This window comes from Schistocerca americana, chromosome 8, assembly GCF_021461395.2.
Source record: "Schistocerca americana isolate TAMUIC-IGC-003095 chromosome 8, iqSchAmer2.1, whole genome shotgun sequence".
Classification (NCBI taxonomy): domain Eukaryota; kingdom Metazoa; phylum Arthropoda; class Insecta; order Orthoptera; family Acrididae; genus Schistocerca; species Schistocerca americana.
The window spans coordinates 211,356,602-211,375,133 of NC_060126.1; the positions used below are offsets into that span (position 1 = coordinate 211,356,602).

General features: G+C 42.1%; 1 protein-coding gene across 1 annotated transcript in view; it reads left to right on the plus strand.

The window, feature by feature from the left end:
- Positions 1-220: 220 nt before the first annotated feature.
- LOC124545673 overlaps positions 221-18,532 on the plus strand; it is a 302,329-nt gene continuing 284,017 nt past the window's right edge. The window contains exon 1 of the mRNA XM_047124619.1: positions 221-680. Coding sequence (XP_046980575.1) covers positions 594-680 — 87 coding nt within the window. The 5' untranslated portion in view covers positions 221-593. The remainder of the gene's footprint in view (positions 681-18,532) is intronic.

Here is an 18,532-nt window from a genome sequence, read left to right on the forward strand (position 1 = left end):
TGAGCTCCGAAGGTAGCCGACTGCCGCCGAGGCCGGCGAGAGCACATGCCGGCGCCACCGACAGCCAGTGTAACGCGCCGCTCAGCTGTTCACGGAACACTGCGCACCAGACAGTCGTCAAGACGAGTCCAGCACCAGCTGCGCTGCCCGCTGGTCCCTGCGGACGCCTACACCACCCCATCCAACATTATTTCATCCCTTCTTCCAAGTGCCCACTGTACAGTCTAAGTACTTAGCCACATTAACTTGCTCCTTATTTCCCACGAGGCTCACCAAACATCGATAACATTAGAGCATGCCAAACTGAGTTTTCCATACGACTTCGAACGTGTAGTTTCATTTCTGAGCTTACTACTCCAAACCTGCCAACAGTAAAACAGGAATTCCGTGGCTTACGCTCACCACTTGGAATAAACGTCCTGCACATTCCTTCTCAGACAGAACCGGAGGGATCGCGCACAAGAGTCGCAGTAGAGTAAAAAGGAGCATCGAATCCTCTAGTCTCCATCTCCCACCCGAGAAGCCTCCTACTAGGGACTCTGCTCCAAGTCGGCGCGTGTAGAGCACACAGCGAGTAGCTTTCCGGCGACACCATGGTGCAGGTGGAACAGCCATCACCACAGCCTCCAGTTGCCACAGCATGGGTCCCAACCATCACCGTGGTGCAGGGACCGCATCTAGTAAGTCGACTGCCAAACTCATCTAGTCTATCAGATTATTCATCAATTATAGCTTCGCATTCACCTAACGAAACTTAAAATCAGCCCTTCCAAATCTTCTTTCTTCTCTCCTGACAGCACTGCTTCAATATATCTGTTTCTCCACTTTCTTCTGCGCATTCTTGTAGTTGTTCTTATTCCGCTTTGTATTACGCAGCTTGCCCTTCGCCTGTTACCTTTCTTGTTCGTAGAAGACGGTACTTCCCAACTACTTATTTTCTCCTTCACGTCAGCAAAGTTATATTTTAGCGTTTTTGCAATACTATTGTTGCAGTTCTACTAAAATAAAATAATAGTTCGGTTCAGTCACTTATTTTTTAACGTGGCCTGACATGTTGTAAAGTGCACGTGTAGATATTTTACCATTTTTACCAATTTATGTACTTCGTGTCAGACGAATAGCAGTCAACAATTGATTGCATCCAAACCAGATCCTCATGTGCATTCCAGGAATCGCATAGAAACTGCTATATCCATCTGAAGGTAAGAGCACACGGATCGTGAGTGATATATAATTTAAAAAATCTGACTAAGACACCTGTTTCATATATTTGACGGTGTAATCACAGCTTTCCGAATAACTTAATCTCATTGATCGTTCTAGATTGTTTTAGGAAGTCTGCAATTATAATCAAAAATTAATTAAATTATAAACTACTTTTTGTTCATGTATGGCACGACACTTACCACGAATTTATTCAAATTTTTAAAGACTGCTATTTCCACAGGTACTATATATCTTACGTGATGTCTACACGTGTGATATTCTGCATCTCTTGCCCTGAAGTCGTCTGTTAATGGTTTTAGGTGTTGTCTTTCCTTCACTGTGTAGAAATTCACACGCATCGTATTCCGATTTTACATGAACTAATTGTGGGTGTGTGTGTGTGTGTGTGTGTGTGTGTGTGTGTGTGTGTGTGTGTGTGTGTGTGTGTGTGTGCGTGTGGGTGTGTGTGTGTGTGTGTGTGAATTTCTGTGCAACGAAACAAGCGCAGTACCTAAAGCAACAACCGAATGCAGAGCAAAAGAAGCGTAATAACACACACGGACGATTCGCATACAATGTCAATACAACTAGTAGCACTTGAAAATGGGAATAAATCCTTGAAACCCTTATGCATGAAAAAAAGTAACTGGTGCGGTTTTGTATTATTTAAATCTTTTATGAACAATTTCGAATTGCACGAAATAATATTGTGTACCATTTAATAATTAGTTAAGCTATATGTTGCTCCTAACTTTTGATTTAGCTTTACTTATGATCTCCACAATCTGCGGTAGACATCTTGGTTTCTCTAGATCATCTACAAAAATATTCTAAATTGACTAATAAAGATGGAAAAGTATGTAGCTGGATAACTAATGTGACTACAAATTCGCAATCCGCGCGTGAGCAATGTACTGGTTCTTAGAAATATGTTCTTTCTCCCCTAAAGTGGTTACTAAACGGCTGGCACAATTAACCGCTGTCCAGTAAATTCAGAGCGATATTAAATGAGCTCATCGTCTTCGCACTGTGCCGCACGAAGGATTTACCTTTGTGATTCTTTCACAATGCTGACACGAAAGCGCTCAGCATTCTTTGAAAGAAAATTTAAAAGGTAATCGGTCAAATGTTTTGTGAAATGACTTGTCTAAAAGCGATTTCGAACATGATTCAAAGGCGCTTCAAATATTTCTCTAATCCATTTTATTTCTTATTTTTAGACCAATCATTGACAAAAAATTTGATTGATTTTCAAACTTCCCTTTATTTTGAAGTTTTGTTCAGAAGGTATGATCTTATTGATACCTTATCTGCTTTCCTAGCGCATTCTGTTCTCGAAACGTCGTGAATGTAGTGTTTCATTCGAAAGAAACCATTTCGACAGTTAAATGCCATAAAAATATAACTTCTTGTGTGCAAAATAGTGAGCCCTAGAAAAGAAGAAATTCTCGACGCCTCATGTGTCTATCTAGTGTCTGCAGTTCTCGAAATGTGTCTTACATCTGGTCGTTGTTTCGAAGGAAATCACGCAAAATGCAACTTTTAAGCAAAACAGCTGCGCCTGGACGAGATGAAATTTTGGACACATAGTTTACCTTTCACCTGTCGTGTTCTCGAAATGTCGTAAATTTAGTTTTTGATTGATTGGAAGACCTTTAGACAGTTAAATGATACACCAATAAAACTTTTTAAAACTTTTTATGTGCAAAATAGCAAGACCTTAAGGAGATGAACTGTTTGATATTTCACTTGCATATCTATGAGCAACTGTTGTGAAAGATTTGAGTTTTCTCTCAAATCATTCAGTTTCTCTTAATTACCCTGATTGCTTTACGCAGTTAAATATTGTTTTGTGAAACTAGACCTCATGCTTGTTGACTTGGTACCCCATTTGTCCGTTTCCTACTCTCCGTTTGACTATGAAATTCGGACAAAAATCCATTGTGTAATTTACAGGGACTCTTGTTTTCGTTCCTTTCAGACGTTCACTAATAAAATATACGATAAAAAATAGCAGCTATTGGACTGACGCATTTGCAAAGAGTTTGTAGGTCGCTATGTTAAATGACGTCTCTTGTACACTATCGTAAATTCCGTTCACCCAATAGCAGTAATATTTAGGAAATGTCGTTTTAGAATTTAAATGATTCCGTTCCATGAGAGGTGCGGTTTCAGTTATTAGTTATTTCTAGAATAGTCTTATCATTGTCGTTATAAACTTATACGGACTATTTACAGGTTTTCAGGTAAATCATGACGTTCTACAGCGCCCACAACTTTAGTGCAGAAAGAAATGGGAGTTGTATACAATATAAGTTAAAGCACATTATTAATATTTGAGCGTGGGACCATTCATACACACACACTTGTTGTGTTAGTGATTTTAATTCGTTCAGATGTTTTGTATCACTTTTTATTTCATTGCGTAATCTAATAACAGTACTCCAGAGTATAGCCAGAAGATTGTAGTCAATTCGATGGCACAGTTAGAGAAATTAATTATTCTATCAATCAGAGTTTCAGCAGCAGATGCGGCACTAATGATACCACAAAGAAAGCACTTAATCAAATACTGAAATTTACGATGAGACTATGTTGACGATGTTAAGTCCCATAAAGCTTAGAGCCAATTGAACTACGTTGACGAAGTATTGCGGGCTCCTTCAGTAACAACACTATTAAGAAAGGTATTAATGATATCGACAGTCATCAAAAGAGACGGTGAAACTCTGTGGACTACAAAAATACAATAATTTTCTACAAAAATTTATGCCGTGGAAATTTATTGCAGCGACTGAACCATAAATCCATGTCGAAAATTAAGCTTCATGGAACCGACTTCATGCACAGGAGAATGTTTACAACTACTTCCTGCCACCGTAGTTATGATCTACCTTTACATCTACATCTATATTCCTCAATTCACCTTGCCTTGTAAAGAAGTGAAACGTGGACGATTAACAGTTTGTACAAGACGAGATTGAAGCTTTGGGAACGTAGTGTTTCAGAACAATGCTGAATAGTGCACTGATGGATCGTATAACTAGTAATCAGATACTGAATTAGGAAGAAAAGTGACTTATGCCACAACGTAACTAAGGAATCAGTTGATAGGACACATACTGAGTCATCAAGTGATTGTCAGTTTTGTCTTTTAGAGGTAGATCAACGTGTGACTATAGCAGGCAGGTTCAGATGAATACAGGTTGCATTTTTTATGCAGAGATGAACAGGATTCCACAGGATAATGTAGCGTGGAGAACTGCAACAAGCCAGTTTTCGGACTGCAGCCCACTGCAACAATAAGATGGAATGATTCAGTTTGAAGTAAGAGACTTATTATTACAGGTTTTCCGTCTTCATCGATCTTTACTACATTATGCTCTGTGGAGTATGCCGTATTCGTTCAAACTCGCAGCAGCCCTAACACAATTCCCTCGCACGTGACAAAGATGGTAATTTTCTTAAAACTGTTGCAAAACATTATGGAACCATCTGTGCTTATAGTGAATGCTTACAAAATCACGAGATTGAGGGGCAGAAAGTGTGATTCCCTCCGTAGATGTAACGAACTGTGATCAAAGTCAGAGAATAAAAGTTTCAAACGTCGATCGCCATGTCAAATAGCTTTCATTGATTATTAACTGAGTCTGTACGTGTACTGTAATAATTCAGACTAATAATGTGCGTTTCGAAGTGAGATTTGAATACGATTTGCGTAATATGAGGAATTATTATTTCATTGCAACAAGAAAAGTTGAGAAATTGGGTTAAAATACAGAATAAAAGAGTGTCAAGAGTAAGGTTCGCTGATGACATTACTATCGCCACTGAAAGGGAAGAAAAAATACAGAAACTATCGAATGGATTGAACAGTCTAACAAGCGCAGAACTGAGATAAACCGAAGGAATACGAAAGTAATGAAAGGCAGCAGAAATGAGATCAGAAATAAAGTCACCAACAGAATTTGGAATCACGAACAAGATGAAATGAAGGAATCGTGCTAATCTGGAAGCAAAATAACAACTTACGGACGAATCAAGGAGAATGTAAAAAACAGAGTAGCACAGTCAAAGAGGGCATGTCTGGTCAAAAGGGCTTTACTAGTATCAAACGTCGGCTTTAATTTTAGACAAACGGTTCAAATGGCTCTAAGCACTATGAGACTTAACATCTCAGGTCATCAGTCCCCTAGACTTAAAACTCTTAAACCTAAGTAACCTAAGGACATCACCCACATCCATGCCCGAGGCAGGATTGGAACCTGCGACCGTAGTAGCCGCGTGGTTCCGAACTGAAGCGCCTAGAAGCGCTCGGCCACAGCGGCCGGATAATTTTAGACAGAAATTATTTAGAATGTACGCTTCGAGCACAGCTATCTATGGAAATTAAGTATTGGGTGTGGGATAATCGAGGCGTTTGAGATGTGGTGCTGCAGAAGAGTGTTGACAATTACACTGATCAGCCAGAACATTATGACCACCTACTTAATAGCCGAGATGTCCAGCTTTGGTACGGATAACAGTGGCGACGTGTCGTGGCATGGAAGCAGTTGAGGCCTTTGCAGGTCGCTGGAGGGATATGACACCACATCTACACACAAAAGTCACCCAGCTCCAGTAATTTTGGGGGAGGGGGGCGATGTGCTCTGACGCCACGTTCAATCACATCCAAGATGCCTTCTATCGGGTTCAGCACATCAACTGAAACTCACCACTGTGTTCCCTGAACCACTCTCGGCCTTGTAACATGGCACATTATCTCGTTGAAAAATATCACTGCCATAGAGAAGCATGATCGTCTTGAAGGGGTGTATGTGGTCTGCAACCAGTGTACGGTACTCATTGGCCGGCATGGTGCCTTGTTCGATCTCCACTGAACTCGTGAGTACCAACGTGAGTGTTGCCTAGAGTGTAATGGACCCGCCGCCAGCTTGTCACCGTCCTCCAGAACAGGTATCAAGGAGGTGTTCCCCTGGAAGGAGACGGACTCGCGCACTCCCAGCGGCATGGTGAAGACCATGCAACGCGTTGACAGTTCACCAACGTCCAGTGCCGATGGTCACGTGTCCATTTCAGTCGTAGTTCCCTATGTCGTGGTGCTAACTGTGGTGTCACCGCCAGACACCAAACTTGCTAGGGTAGCCTTTAAATCGGCCGCGGTCCGTTAGTATACGTCGGACCCGCGTGTCGCCACTATCAGTGATTGCAGACCGAGCGCCGCCACACGGCAGGTCTAGAGAGACTTCCTAGCAAATGGCTCAAATGGCTCTGAGCACTATGGGACTTAACATCTATGGTCATCAGTCCCCTAGAACTTAGAACTACTTAAACCCAACTAACCTAAGGACAGCACACAACACCCAGCCATCACGAGGCAGAGAAAATCCCTGACCCCGCCGGGAATCGAACCCGGGAACCCGGGCGTGGGAAGCGACTTCCTAGCACTCGCCCCAGTTGTACAGCCGACTTTGCTAGCGATGGTTGACTGACAAAATACGCTCTCATTTGCCGAGACGATAGTTAGCATAGCCTTCAGCTACGTCATTTGCTACGACCTAGCAAGGCGCCATTACCAGCTATTATTGATGCTGTAAAACATGTACCGTCAAGAGCGATGTTCACCAATTATGGATTTAAGTATTCCAGCAGCTACGTACGTTTTTTGTTAGTCTCATCTCCTTGACCTGTTCCAGACCTCACGACAGCCTGCGTGAGCTAAAACGCGTGCCTTTCGGCTTCCTCTCGTAGTGGATTGGCTGTCTTGCCAATCCACAACACTAACATTGCCACATGCATCGGTCGTTACCTGTGGAGGACCACTCTCGAACATCTGATAAGTCGTGCAGTTTCCGAAATGCTCGTGCCGAGCCTCCTGGCAATCGCAACCTGCCCACAGTCAAACGCGCCATCTCCATTCCACACACTCGTAATACACGCACCGTGCGTGTGTCTGACTGGCAGTCATTCCTGGCCAGATGACACTGCTGTCGTCCAGACGGGTTTGTATCGATAGTATGTCGGTGGTCATAATCTTCTGGCTGATCAGTGTAGGTGGACTAATAAAGAAAGGAACAAGGAGGTTCTCTGAGGAATCGGAGAAGAAAGGAACACAATGAAAATGCTGACAAGAAGAAGGGGCAGGACTAAGGGGCATGTGTTAAGTTAATGTGAAACCATTTTGATTATTTTCGACCGTGAGTGTCTCAAGAAATATGTAAATTTTTTTTTAAAAATTACCGCTACCAGTCACAAACTTTGTCAACTATTGTATTACTTATTTATTTACCGACATGTTTCGAGGCAATACCTCATCTGCAGGCTAAATGGCATTACAAAAACAACTTTACAATGAGGTTATGCTGATGTTACATACTCTTTTCGTAAATGCTGTGGTCTTCTTTGTTGTTCTGGCGTGGCAGTCTCGTTGTGATGGGCTTAGGTGTTTCCATTTCGCTGACTCTCTTGGTCACTGTTCTTAAATTGTCACTAACATAGCAGTAACTTGTAAACACGATCACAAACAGTACTGTAGTGCAGTGGACAAGATGTCGGTCGAAATACAGCTGCTATCGATTTGACTATCGAATTGGCGATCTATGTGGTGTCAGATGTTTACATGTCTTCTGCACGTCATGTTATCGTATTACAGATGTAGGGTGACGAAATACATTACAAATTGAGCACCTGTTACAATATTATTGAACACATCATGATTTAAACTATTTACTTTCGTATCATTCCATGTAGGCTTTCACGGCCGGCGTATTTATCAGTAAACTCTTCCGGGCTAAGTTGCCGTGGTCGATCTGTAGAACTTCTTCTCCCTGACGTTTCGTTCTCAACTACGGAGAACATCTTCCGAGGTGAGTCGTCGACTCACCTCGGAAGATGTTCTCCGTAGTTGAGAACGAAACGTCAGGGAGAAGAAGTTCTACAGATCGACCACGGCAACTTAGCCCGGAAGAGTTTACTGATATTTACTTTCGTATTTCTGTACTACTGCTGGGGCTAGAGTCAAACGACTAACATGTTATGTACCTTTTATTCTAGGCGTACTGTAGTGAAATTGGAAAAGATATGTGTATTTTTCAAATCTGTCATTTTATTTAGGATCTCATTATTCCCCATGTGGCCGTGGATGAATATTTCCAAGATGTCCATTTTCCAGCTCTTTTCTAAATTATGTAGTACTTTGAGATTGTTGTCTATTGTAATACTGTGTCATGACCATGAAATAGACACACTATCACAACGCACAACTAAAAAGTAACAACAAGCAATGTGACAAAGCTTCCTCACACAACATCCAAACATCCAAGAACATAACACTACCATATTTAGGTGTCGTATCAGATAAAATAGCCAAGCTTTTTTAAAAAAACAGACATCAGGATCAACTTTGCCACCGACAACAACTTAAAAAAGAAACTGATACATAACATCTCACATCCCACAGAGAAACTTAACAAAGCAGGAATTTATAAAATCACATGCAGTCACTGCAAAAAAAAATATTTTGTCCAAACGGGAAGAAATTTTAAAACACGCTTTAAAAAACATATTGACTGTTTCAGACTTGACAAACCGAATAAATCAGCTATAGCGAAACACATAAATGAAACAGGACACAGTGTTACAGCAGACAAAGATCTCAAAGTACTACATAATTTAGAAAAGAGCTGGAAAATGGACATATTGGAAGAATTGGAAATATTCGTCCATGGGGAATAACGAGATCCTGAATGAAATGACATGCTTCAGAAATTCACATTTCTTTTCCAATTTCACTACAGTACTCCTAGAATAAAAGATACGTAACATGACAGTCGTTTGACTCAAGCCTGGCTCAAATGGCTCTGAGCACTATGGGACTTAACATCTTTGGTCATCAGTCCCCTAGAACTTAGAACTACTTAAACCTAACTAACCTAAGGACACCACAGAACACCCAGTCATCACGAGGCAGAGAAAATCCCTGACCCCGCCGGGAATTGAACCCGGGAACCCGGGCGTGGGAAGCGAGAACGCTACCGCACGACCACGGGCTGCGTACAGACTCAAGCCTCAGCAATAGCTCAGAAATACGAACATAAATAGTTTATATCATGATGTGTTCAATAATATTGTAGCAGGTGCTCAATTTGTAATGTATTTCGTCAACCTACATCTGTAATACGATAACAAGACGTGCAGAAGAAATGTAAATATCTGACAAATCGATAGTCAAATCGAAACCAGCTGTATTTCGACCGACATCTTGTCCACTGCAGTACAGTACTGTTTGTGATTGCGTTTCCAGGTTACAGCTATGTTAGTGACAATTAGTGAACAATGACCAAGAGAGCCACCGAAATGCGAACACCTCAGCGCACCACAACGAGACTGCCACGCCAGAAGAACAAAGAAGACCACAGCATTTACGAAAAGACTATGTAACATCAGTATGACCTTACTGTAACGTTGTTTTTGTAATGCCATTTATCCTGCAGATGAGGTATTCCCTCGAAACATGTCGCTAAATAAATAATACAATAGTTGACAAAGTTTACGTAAGTGTTAAGATATCGCGGATTTCCATTGTACTAAAGGGAGCTGTGAAGGCTAAAAATAAAGAGGAAAATAGAGATAGGAATACATCAACAAATCGCTGAAGACGTTGGGTGATGTGAAGAGACCATCAGATACGTAAATTCTGGCCTCGGCAGAATTCTCACTTGTCCTGTCCCAGTGCCTACCTGGCCACGCCGTCTTCATACTGGGATGTCTCCACTGGGATGTCTCCACTGGGCGCCGGCCGGTGTGGCTGTGTGGTTCTAGGCGCTTCAGTCTGGAATCGCGTGACCGCTACGGTCGCAGGTTCGAATCCTGCCTCGGTCATGGCTGTGTGTGATGTCCTTAGGTTAGTTAGGTTTAAGTAGCTCTAAGTTATAGGGGACTGATGACCACAGATGTTAAGTCCCATAGTTCTCAGAGCCATTCTAGCCATTTTTGTCTCCACTGGTGCAGAAGCAAGGTCACCGTATGACGACTAAAGGAGGTGGTGCGTGCGTCACACGGCAGTGCTGGAGTAACTCCCATAAGAAGCCAGTCACGCCCACGTGTTCCTAACGTGTTCGTTGTAGGAGGAACGATCATCGTGGCCGTCAAGTTTCCAACTTCTGGGGCAGTTGCAGGCAAGAGCACGCAACACACTTCCGGTAGCACTGGGCACAAACTTCACATAAACGACCGACAAAGGACCCTTGAACTTCTCAAGCTTGCGTGCAAACGCAGTCTCTCTCTCTCTCTCTCTCTCTCTCTCTCTCTCTGTAATTACCTTTTCCCTCCCTCCTTCTTCCTTCTCTCTTCAGCGTCCGCCCTCTTTCCACCTAGTAGCCTAACTTGTGCACTGTTTAACCACTACAATATTCTACACGTGGCCTCGATAATTAAATACAATACTAAAGCTTGCAGTACAATTAAAAAGAATGAATAACTGTCTGACAGTTCCAGGCAAGTTAACATTGCTTGAGTTAAAACCAAACTTAATAAAATAAGGCTCTTACACGCGGAAGAATGAAACCTTCCTGGGCATGCGCGTGCGTGCTCGCGTGCACGCTCCTGTGTGTGTGTGTGTGTGTGTGTGTGTGTGTGTGTGTCTGTGTCCGTGTGTGTGAGTGGAAACTCATTTCACCACCACGTAAAAGCACCTCTTGAAGACCATAACATCACTTTGATATGAATACGAAAACGAGGAAGTAACTGTTCTGGTGGATTCTCATGCATTCATCATTAAAAAATTCATGTATTATTGTCAGACTTAACACCAAACTAATTCTATAAACAGAAAAATAATACGTTTCTCTCTATGCACAATGTATGGTGTGCAGACTTCCTGACATTTTATGTCAGTGACGCACGCGAACTGGAACCCAGATCGAAGAGCTTATCTACCTATGCGTATGAGAGATTTTCCACTTATAACGCGGTGGAAAAGAAAGATTCATATACTGCTGCCGGTCAGGAAAATCATAAATATTGTTCAGTAACCTAACCTCATAATTGTTCTATAATTCGAACCTCTGTTCATCAAATATTAATGTTGTGTCATAAATGCGTCATTCCAGGGAAACCAACATTCACTCCTTCATGTTGGTGTGTTGTAAGTGTTTCGGGGACGGAGGCAAGAGACAGGAAAATGAACTGATATCGGAAGGCACGCAAACCTTTCCTCTCATTAGGCAAACCAGCTATATGACGTCAACAGTGGACTTCAATTTGAAAGTTTTTACCAATCAATTTAGACGAGTGAGTTTGTCCTCCGGTAGTGGAATTTTTTGTGATGCATCAGAAGTATTTGAGTGTACAGTTTAAGGGATTCTGATAATTAGTAGGGGCATAGCTGCTCGTTTTTCAACAATATTAGCTGAGTACTCGCCACTGACCAGGTATATATTTATTGCTGTTTTCTTTTATTCCATTTCCTCCCTCCTCCTTCATCTGTCCAACTCCTCCACCCTCTTTCTTTCTCCATATTATCATATTATCACACTCACCCCAATTGGAAGCTGGTGGTTTTCACACCGACAGAATTATTTTCCAGATCGTAACTAATTATGACGTGCTTTCACCCGTTACACACATTCCAAATATATTTCACATACATTTAACATGTTTCACACATATCTGCACACAGCATTCCATCTTTATCTCTAGCGAAATTCGTGCAACAGTTTGATTTTCGCGCAGCTCAATGTTTACGCGGTATTATCTCCTGAGCTATGAGTTGTACAATGATATAATTTTGCTGGGACATTCAATGGTATATGAGAATATTGTGTGCAAAATGTGTCGAGCACGAAGTTAGCAGTAAAGAAGTAATACATTAAAAAAGTCATGCCTGATGTGGCGGTTTTACTGCATGAACAACGAAAATGTAGTAGGCGACAAACATTTTTCTCTTCATCATTTTGTTGGAATTGAGAGCGAGAAAAAGTTTCTTAGAGGTTTAAAATGATGTGTAAAGTTTGTTGCAAGTCAGAAACCGCTATCTCTCCTAATTACTAAATGAATAAATTATGGACATTCGCGCATCGTGGGGTACACTTTCTTTTTACGTCCAGCTCCATCCCTTTAATCTATAGGTCGTTCTTACCGTCACAGCGATTATCTCCAGACAGTAAGTGATATGTGTGCCAAGTTTGGTTGAAATCGGTCTAGTGTTTTAGGAGTCTTGGTAGCACACACATATGTAAATACAGAGTGACTCAACTGAACCTACCGATTCGTTTTATGCAAACTGCAGTGCTGTATCTAGCCTTCGTATTCCACGCACGAGATTTTCGTATCCTGTTGCTTTTTACACGAAAATTATTAATATACAGGGCCTTTTTGTGGAAATTTACTGTACTTAAGTTTTATACTGACATACTTTTTCGCTAGAGGCCGTAGTTTTCGAGTTATTCAAGAAAAATCTACAAAAGTGACCTCCAAACGAATCCCCGCTCTCACACTCAGCCCCCATCGATCAGGATTTCTTGTATGTTGTTCATCACACTCCTTCCTACCACAGCACAAAAATTTGCGACTTCATGAATTATTTCCCACATTCGACCTTTCTTGGTCTTCACCAACTGACAGGAATATGATGTAAAGTGTCTCCCTTATCATCAGAAGCGTTCTGGGAGCTCCACGTGGTAATACTTAAGCACATGCAAAATTTTTATGCACCTAAAATCCGGTCTGAAATGTAAAATGAGGTTTGCGTTATTACAATTTCACATAAGCAAACTATCAAAATTTTACTGACCCATCAAATTCTTTTCCTATCAGCAACATTCCTACTGTAGCAGGGAAAATAAGGCAACCAGCACAAAAATTCTGTTATCGGAGCACAACAAAAGATGAGTATGTTTTTGTTTAAAAAAGACTCTGACTGAAAAGTGAGGTATCAGCTCCCTCATTCTACCTTCCTCAGCACTTTAAAAACTTTCCCAAAATTGTTTTCGTGCGAACGTTTCTGCGCATTTTTATACTGAGAGAGAAGGGGACGGTGTCAGTGGGAAAGAAACGGAAAAGTGGCAAATACTGGGAGATAGCAACAGTGGCTGGGGTATAGAAAGAGCGAAGGAGATCATGGCAGTGTGAGAGAAAGAGAAGGACTCAGTGGCAGTGGCAGTGGACAGAGTTCACACTGAACGAACAGAGCTAGGGAAAGAGTGGAGGGGACAGCGCCAATGGGAGAGGAATAAAGTGAAGGAGAAAGTGGAAGTAGGTAAGAGCCAGTTATAATGAGAGACAGTGTACGACAATGATAACAAGGAAGAGAGAGATAGTGATTGAGAAGAGGAAGCAGCATTGGGAAGGAATGAGTGAGACAGCAGCAGCAAGAGAGAACAAGAGGAAAACAATGATAGTGAGAGGAGACAATAAAAGTAGGAAAGGACGAAGACGACTGTAGCTTTGGAGATAGTGACGATTGGAGAGGCACAAAGAGATAATGACAATGAGCTGGACCTAATGAGTGAATGGGTAATTGGGAGTGGATGAGCATGAAAGACTTACAGTGATGGACTAGTGAGTGTGGGTGATTTACAGTTAGGCCAGCTTTTGGGAGTGAGTGGTGAGCTGCATGTTGAAAAGAGCGCGAGTATATTCGCATCCCAAGGAATTGCGAAAATTTTTGAAGGTCCGAAGAATGTAGAATGAGGCAGCTGATACTCCACTTTTCAGTATCTTATTAGAGCATATTCGTATTTTTTTGTGCTCCAGCAGGAGCATTTTTCCTAATAACATGTATGGATTAAACAACGAAACTATCATTTGCTTCAACGAGAAATAATAAAGTAAATAGAAGACGCAACAACGACATTAAAATCATGTGAAGAAATAGCCAGAAAAACGTAACAGACATGCGAAATATTGGTACAAATAAAACATTCCTATTTTGAGTTAAAAAAATGTGCTAGTGACGATATACAGGATGAACGAGAGCAACATTGACAAAATTGCAGAGGTTGTTGGCGTATATTCTCTTATTATTTTTATATAAGAAAACTTTAGTCTCCGGTCGCTTGTTACAAACGAACTGCATTTCGTTTCATTTCTGCCATTATTTATCTTTGTATCTGTATTGCACTGAAAATATTCAGGCCCTTCATCTACATCTACGTGATTGCTATTCACCATAAAATGAAGGGTACAGAATTCAATGAACCACTTTCAACCTGTCTCTCTACCGTTTCACTCTGGAACGGCGCTCGGGAAAAACGAGCACTTAAATTTTTCTGTGCAAGCACTGATTTCTCTTATTTCATCGTGATGATCATTTCTCCCTATGTAGGTGGGTGCCAACAGAATGTTTTCTCAATCGGAAGAGAAAACTGGTGATTGAAATTTCATGAGAAGATCCCGTCGCAACGAAAAACGCCTTTCTTTCAATGATTGCCACTCCAATTCACGTATCATGTCTGTGGCACTATCTCCCCTATTTCGCCATGATACAAAACGAGCCTCCCTTTTTTAGACTTTTTCGACGTCATCCGTCAGTCTCACCTGGTGCGGATCCCACACCGCACAGCTGTACTCCAGAATAGGGCGGACAAGCTTGGTGTAAGCAGTCTCTTTAGCAGACCTGTTGCAGTTTCTAAGTGTTCTGCCAATGAATCGCAGTCTTTGGTTTACTCTACCCACAACATTATCTGTGTTATCGTTCCAATTTATGTTATTTGTACGAGGGTGAGTCAAATGAAAATGTTAAATATTTTTTAAAATACTATTTATTGTGCAGAAGTGGTACAAAGCTGTATCACTTTTCGACATAATCTCCCCCACGCTCAATGAAAGTCCTCCAGCGCTTACAAAGTGCATAAATTCCTTTAGAAAAAGATTATTTTGATAGTCCGCGCAACCATTCATGCACCGAGTGGCGTACCTCTTCATCAGAACGGAATCTGTAAACATGCTGCAATGTCATTCAGTGTCACTCGGCAGTTTTCCTTCACTATGGGTTCAACTGCTGCAATCTTCTGTTGAGTCACAACTCGTTGTGCCTGACCTGGTCGAGGAGCATCTTCCACTGGAGTCACGCTATTTGCGAACTTCCTACTCCATTCGTAGACTTGCTGCTGTGACAAACATGCATCACCGTACTGAACCTTCATTCGTCGGTGAATTTTAATAGCTTTCACACATTCACTACCCAAAAACCGAATAACAGAAGGTTGTTTTTCCTTGATGCAAGTCGAAATTGGGGCGGCCATCTTTAGACTGATACTGCGACGGTATGTGTGCATCTGCACTCTGCTGCCATCTACAGGACATTCTGCACGCTGTTTATAGAACGCTTACCAACTTACAGGATAACGGCGCGAAATTTCGATTTGTTATTACAAAATTGTGGTTTTCATTTGACTCACCCTCGTAATTGTAATCCCTAAGTATTTAGATGAATTTACAGCATTCCGATTTGCGTGACTTATAGCGTAATCGAAATTTAGTGGATTTCTTTTAGTACTCATGTGAATAACTTCACTCTTTTCTCTATTCCCTTGGTCTCCGGTGGTTCGTTACAGATAAAATGCATTTCATTTGATTTCATCCCCTCATTTATCTTCGTATCTGTATTCCTCTGAACTATATGCAGCGTGTGTCTTGTTTGTAAACACTTGTTCCATTCACTCATGGTACATATTGTTGACAACAGTAAAGCCCACTCTATTCTTCGATCTCAAGTTTGCATTCAGAAGTGGTGGTTGTGGGGATGTTTAAGGGGGACTAAACAGCTAAGGTCATCAGTCCCCCCATTCAGAAGTATTGAATTCTGTCTTGTCGGCTGAGTTAGTTGTTCTTTAGCAGTGATACACGGCATTGCGGAGAGGTTTACTGATGGAAAGTTTGCGAAATGCATCTGCTGTGTGGGTTCACAACATGCAATGGAGCCGCGCGGAGTGGCCGCGCGGTTTTAGGCGCTATGTCACGGATTGCGCTGCCCCTCCCGCCGGATGTTCGAGTCCTCCCTCGGGCATGGGTGTGTGTGTTGTTCCTAGTATAAGTTAGTTTAAGTAGTGTGTAAGTCTAGGGACTGATGACATCAGCAGTTTGGTCCCTTAGGAATTCACACACATCTCAACACACACGCAATGGAAGAACGGAACAACGGGAATATACTGACGTGAGATGCTCGGCCGCCTGTGGCAATCCCATTACACTATTTTTGCATCTGTTTGAAGGTTGTTACACTACCGTGTTTTGCATCGTCTTGTTACAGATTTTTTCACCATTGTGAGGTATTTTCTCAGAAAGAAGGGTAATTGTGGTAACGACTGAATAAATCATAATTACATCATTGCTCTGTAACAAGCCACCGGAGACCACAGTTTCCATATACTAAAATATTCAGAATACATCCCTGTACAACCTCAAATATTTTGTCGGAGGACTTGTTGTTCATCCAGTACGCTCTGCGTCGTAACCTGTAGCTGCAACAAAATCACCTCCATGTGGAGTCATCCCATTTCCTGATTTCCAGAGGTCGTGCATACCATGGTCCATGTTTTTAGGTCTACTGTTCACTGGAAGTATTTTTCACAACACTCCTTGAAGCCGGCTGTTAAGGGGTTGTAACTCATAAGCTTCTACTATCCATGCGGTGCTGACAGTTTCTTTGCCGTATAAGGCATCGATGGCTCAGCCACGTTTCACTTTGTGTTTTCGGGCGAGCTGTCAGTTATTATTGAACTCGAAGCTCTATCACAGAGGATCCTCTCAATCTTGAAGAAGTTCTAGAATCCAAATGACATCATTTTTTTGCTGCAGCTTTATGTGACCTCGTACTCTCCCAATAAATGACGAGATCAAAAACAAAAAGTGAGTAGGAAATTGTGAAAACTAGATTTTAATACATTACAGTTACAGCTACCTATTTCTGAAGAATAACAAAGACCAGAGCATCACCACCATGAGCGTGGTTATATTATCTAAGAGGGCTGAAGACTATGAATACAACTCAGTAGGAACCATGCAAACACGGAAGATCACAGCGCTATAGACAAAGAGAGAGAGAGAGAGAGAGAGAGTAACTGTTATCAGGACATCGCAAAGTGTTGGCTTCACGGTGCCGATGGTGCCTCTCGAAATGTTTCAACACTGACCATTGTACGCTGGATAGCCACCCGGACTAGTGAAAGCATTGCCGGTATCAGATAGATAAAAAAAAGAGAATAGCAGTGATAGGAAGAAGATCAGTAGCAACCAGCAACAAGCAGTACACGTCGTGACACAATAGCCAATAGCCGTTCTGCAGTACCTGTCTGTAGGTGAAAAAGTATATTTCGAAGTTATACCAAAAATACTAGCAATACTAACAACTTGGGTTAACAGCGCTGGAATAAAGTGAAGTGAGAGAAGTAGCACAGTGTCAATAAATGGTTCTGTGTTTCATAACATTTACAGGTGCTGGAAAATGGAATTCGACCGAAACCAGTCGCTCATGGAAGAATAACAGTAGCTTATGGTGTTACATGATGTCATTTCTTAGTGTTATCAGAACTGTGGATCACAGCCAGCAGGAAATGTTGTCTGTATCTTCAGCCGCCTACCTCGTTACGAGCACGCTACTCTGGCCAAGCAGTGTGTAATCGGGCACGCGACGCGGCTCTGCACATTGCGCCGCACATAAGGATTTTCATTCTTTCTTTCGCTTACGCCATAGTCCCGCAGCGATCACAGGGTCGGCGTGGTTACAACGGATTTGGCAGTGTTAGTGTTAGGGATGGCCACATGCCCTTCCTGCCACCACCCCGTACCCCCAGGGATGGAATCAGTGTACCCAAACTGTCTGCGTCTAGTGGAAATCGTGAAATAGTGAGGACGTGTTTCAAATGTCTGCGACGCGTGTAACAGAGGCGGAACGTGGGGACCAGCCCGGTATGTGGAAAACCGCCTAAAAACCACATCCAGGCTGGCCGGCACACCGGCCCTCGTCATTAATCCGCCGGGCGGATTCGATCCGGGGCCGGCGCGCCTATCCGAGTCCAGGAAGCAGCGCGTTAGCGCGCTCGGCTACCGTGGCGGGTGCTGCACATGAGGATATTGCATGTAAAAAGTTGGTCGAAATTAGTATTTGGCATTTTCTACACTGTGAGACCCTACAAGACGTATTTGTAGGATGATACTGTATTACATACTTTGTAACATGAAATAAAACAACCTTAAGGCACTTTTATTAGATTCCTTATGTGTTAGCTACAGTACTATGTATTATTCAGGTAACGCCTCCATATCTTTAGTAGCGAGGAGATGATTTTGCAGGATTTTTCCAAATAATAAGTTCTTTATTCTTACG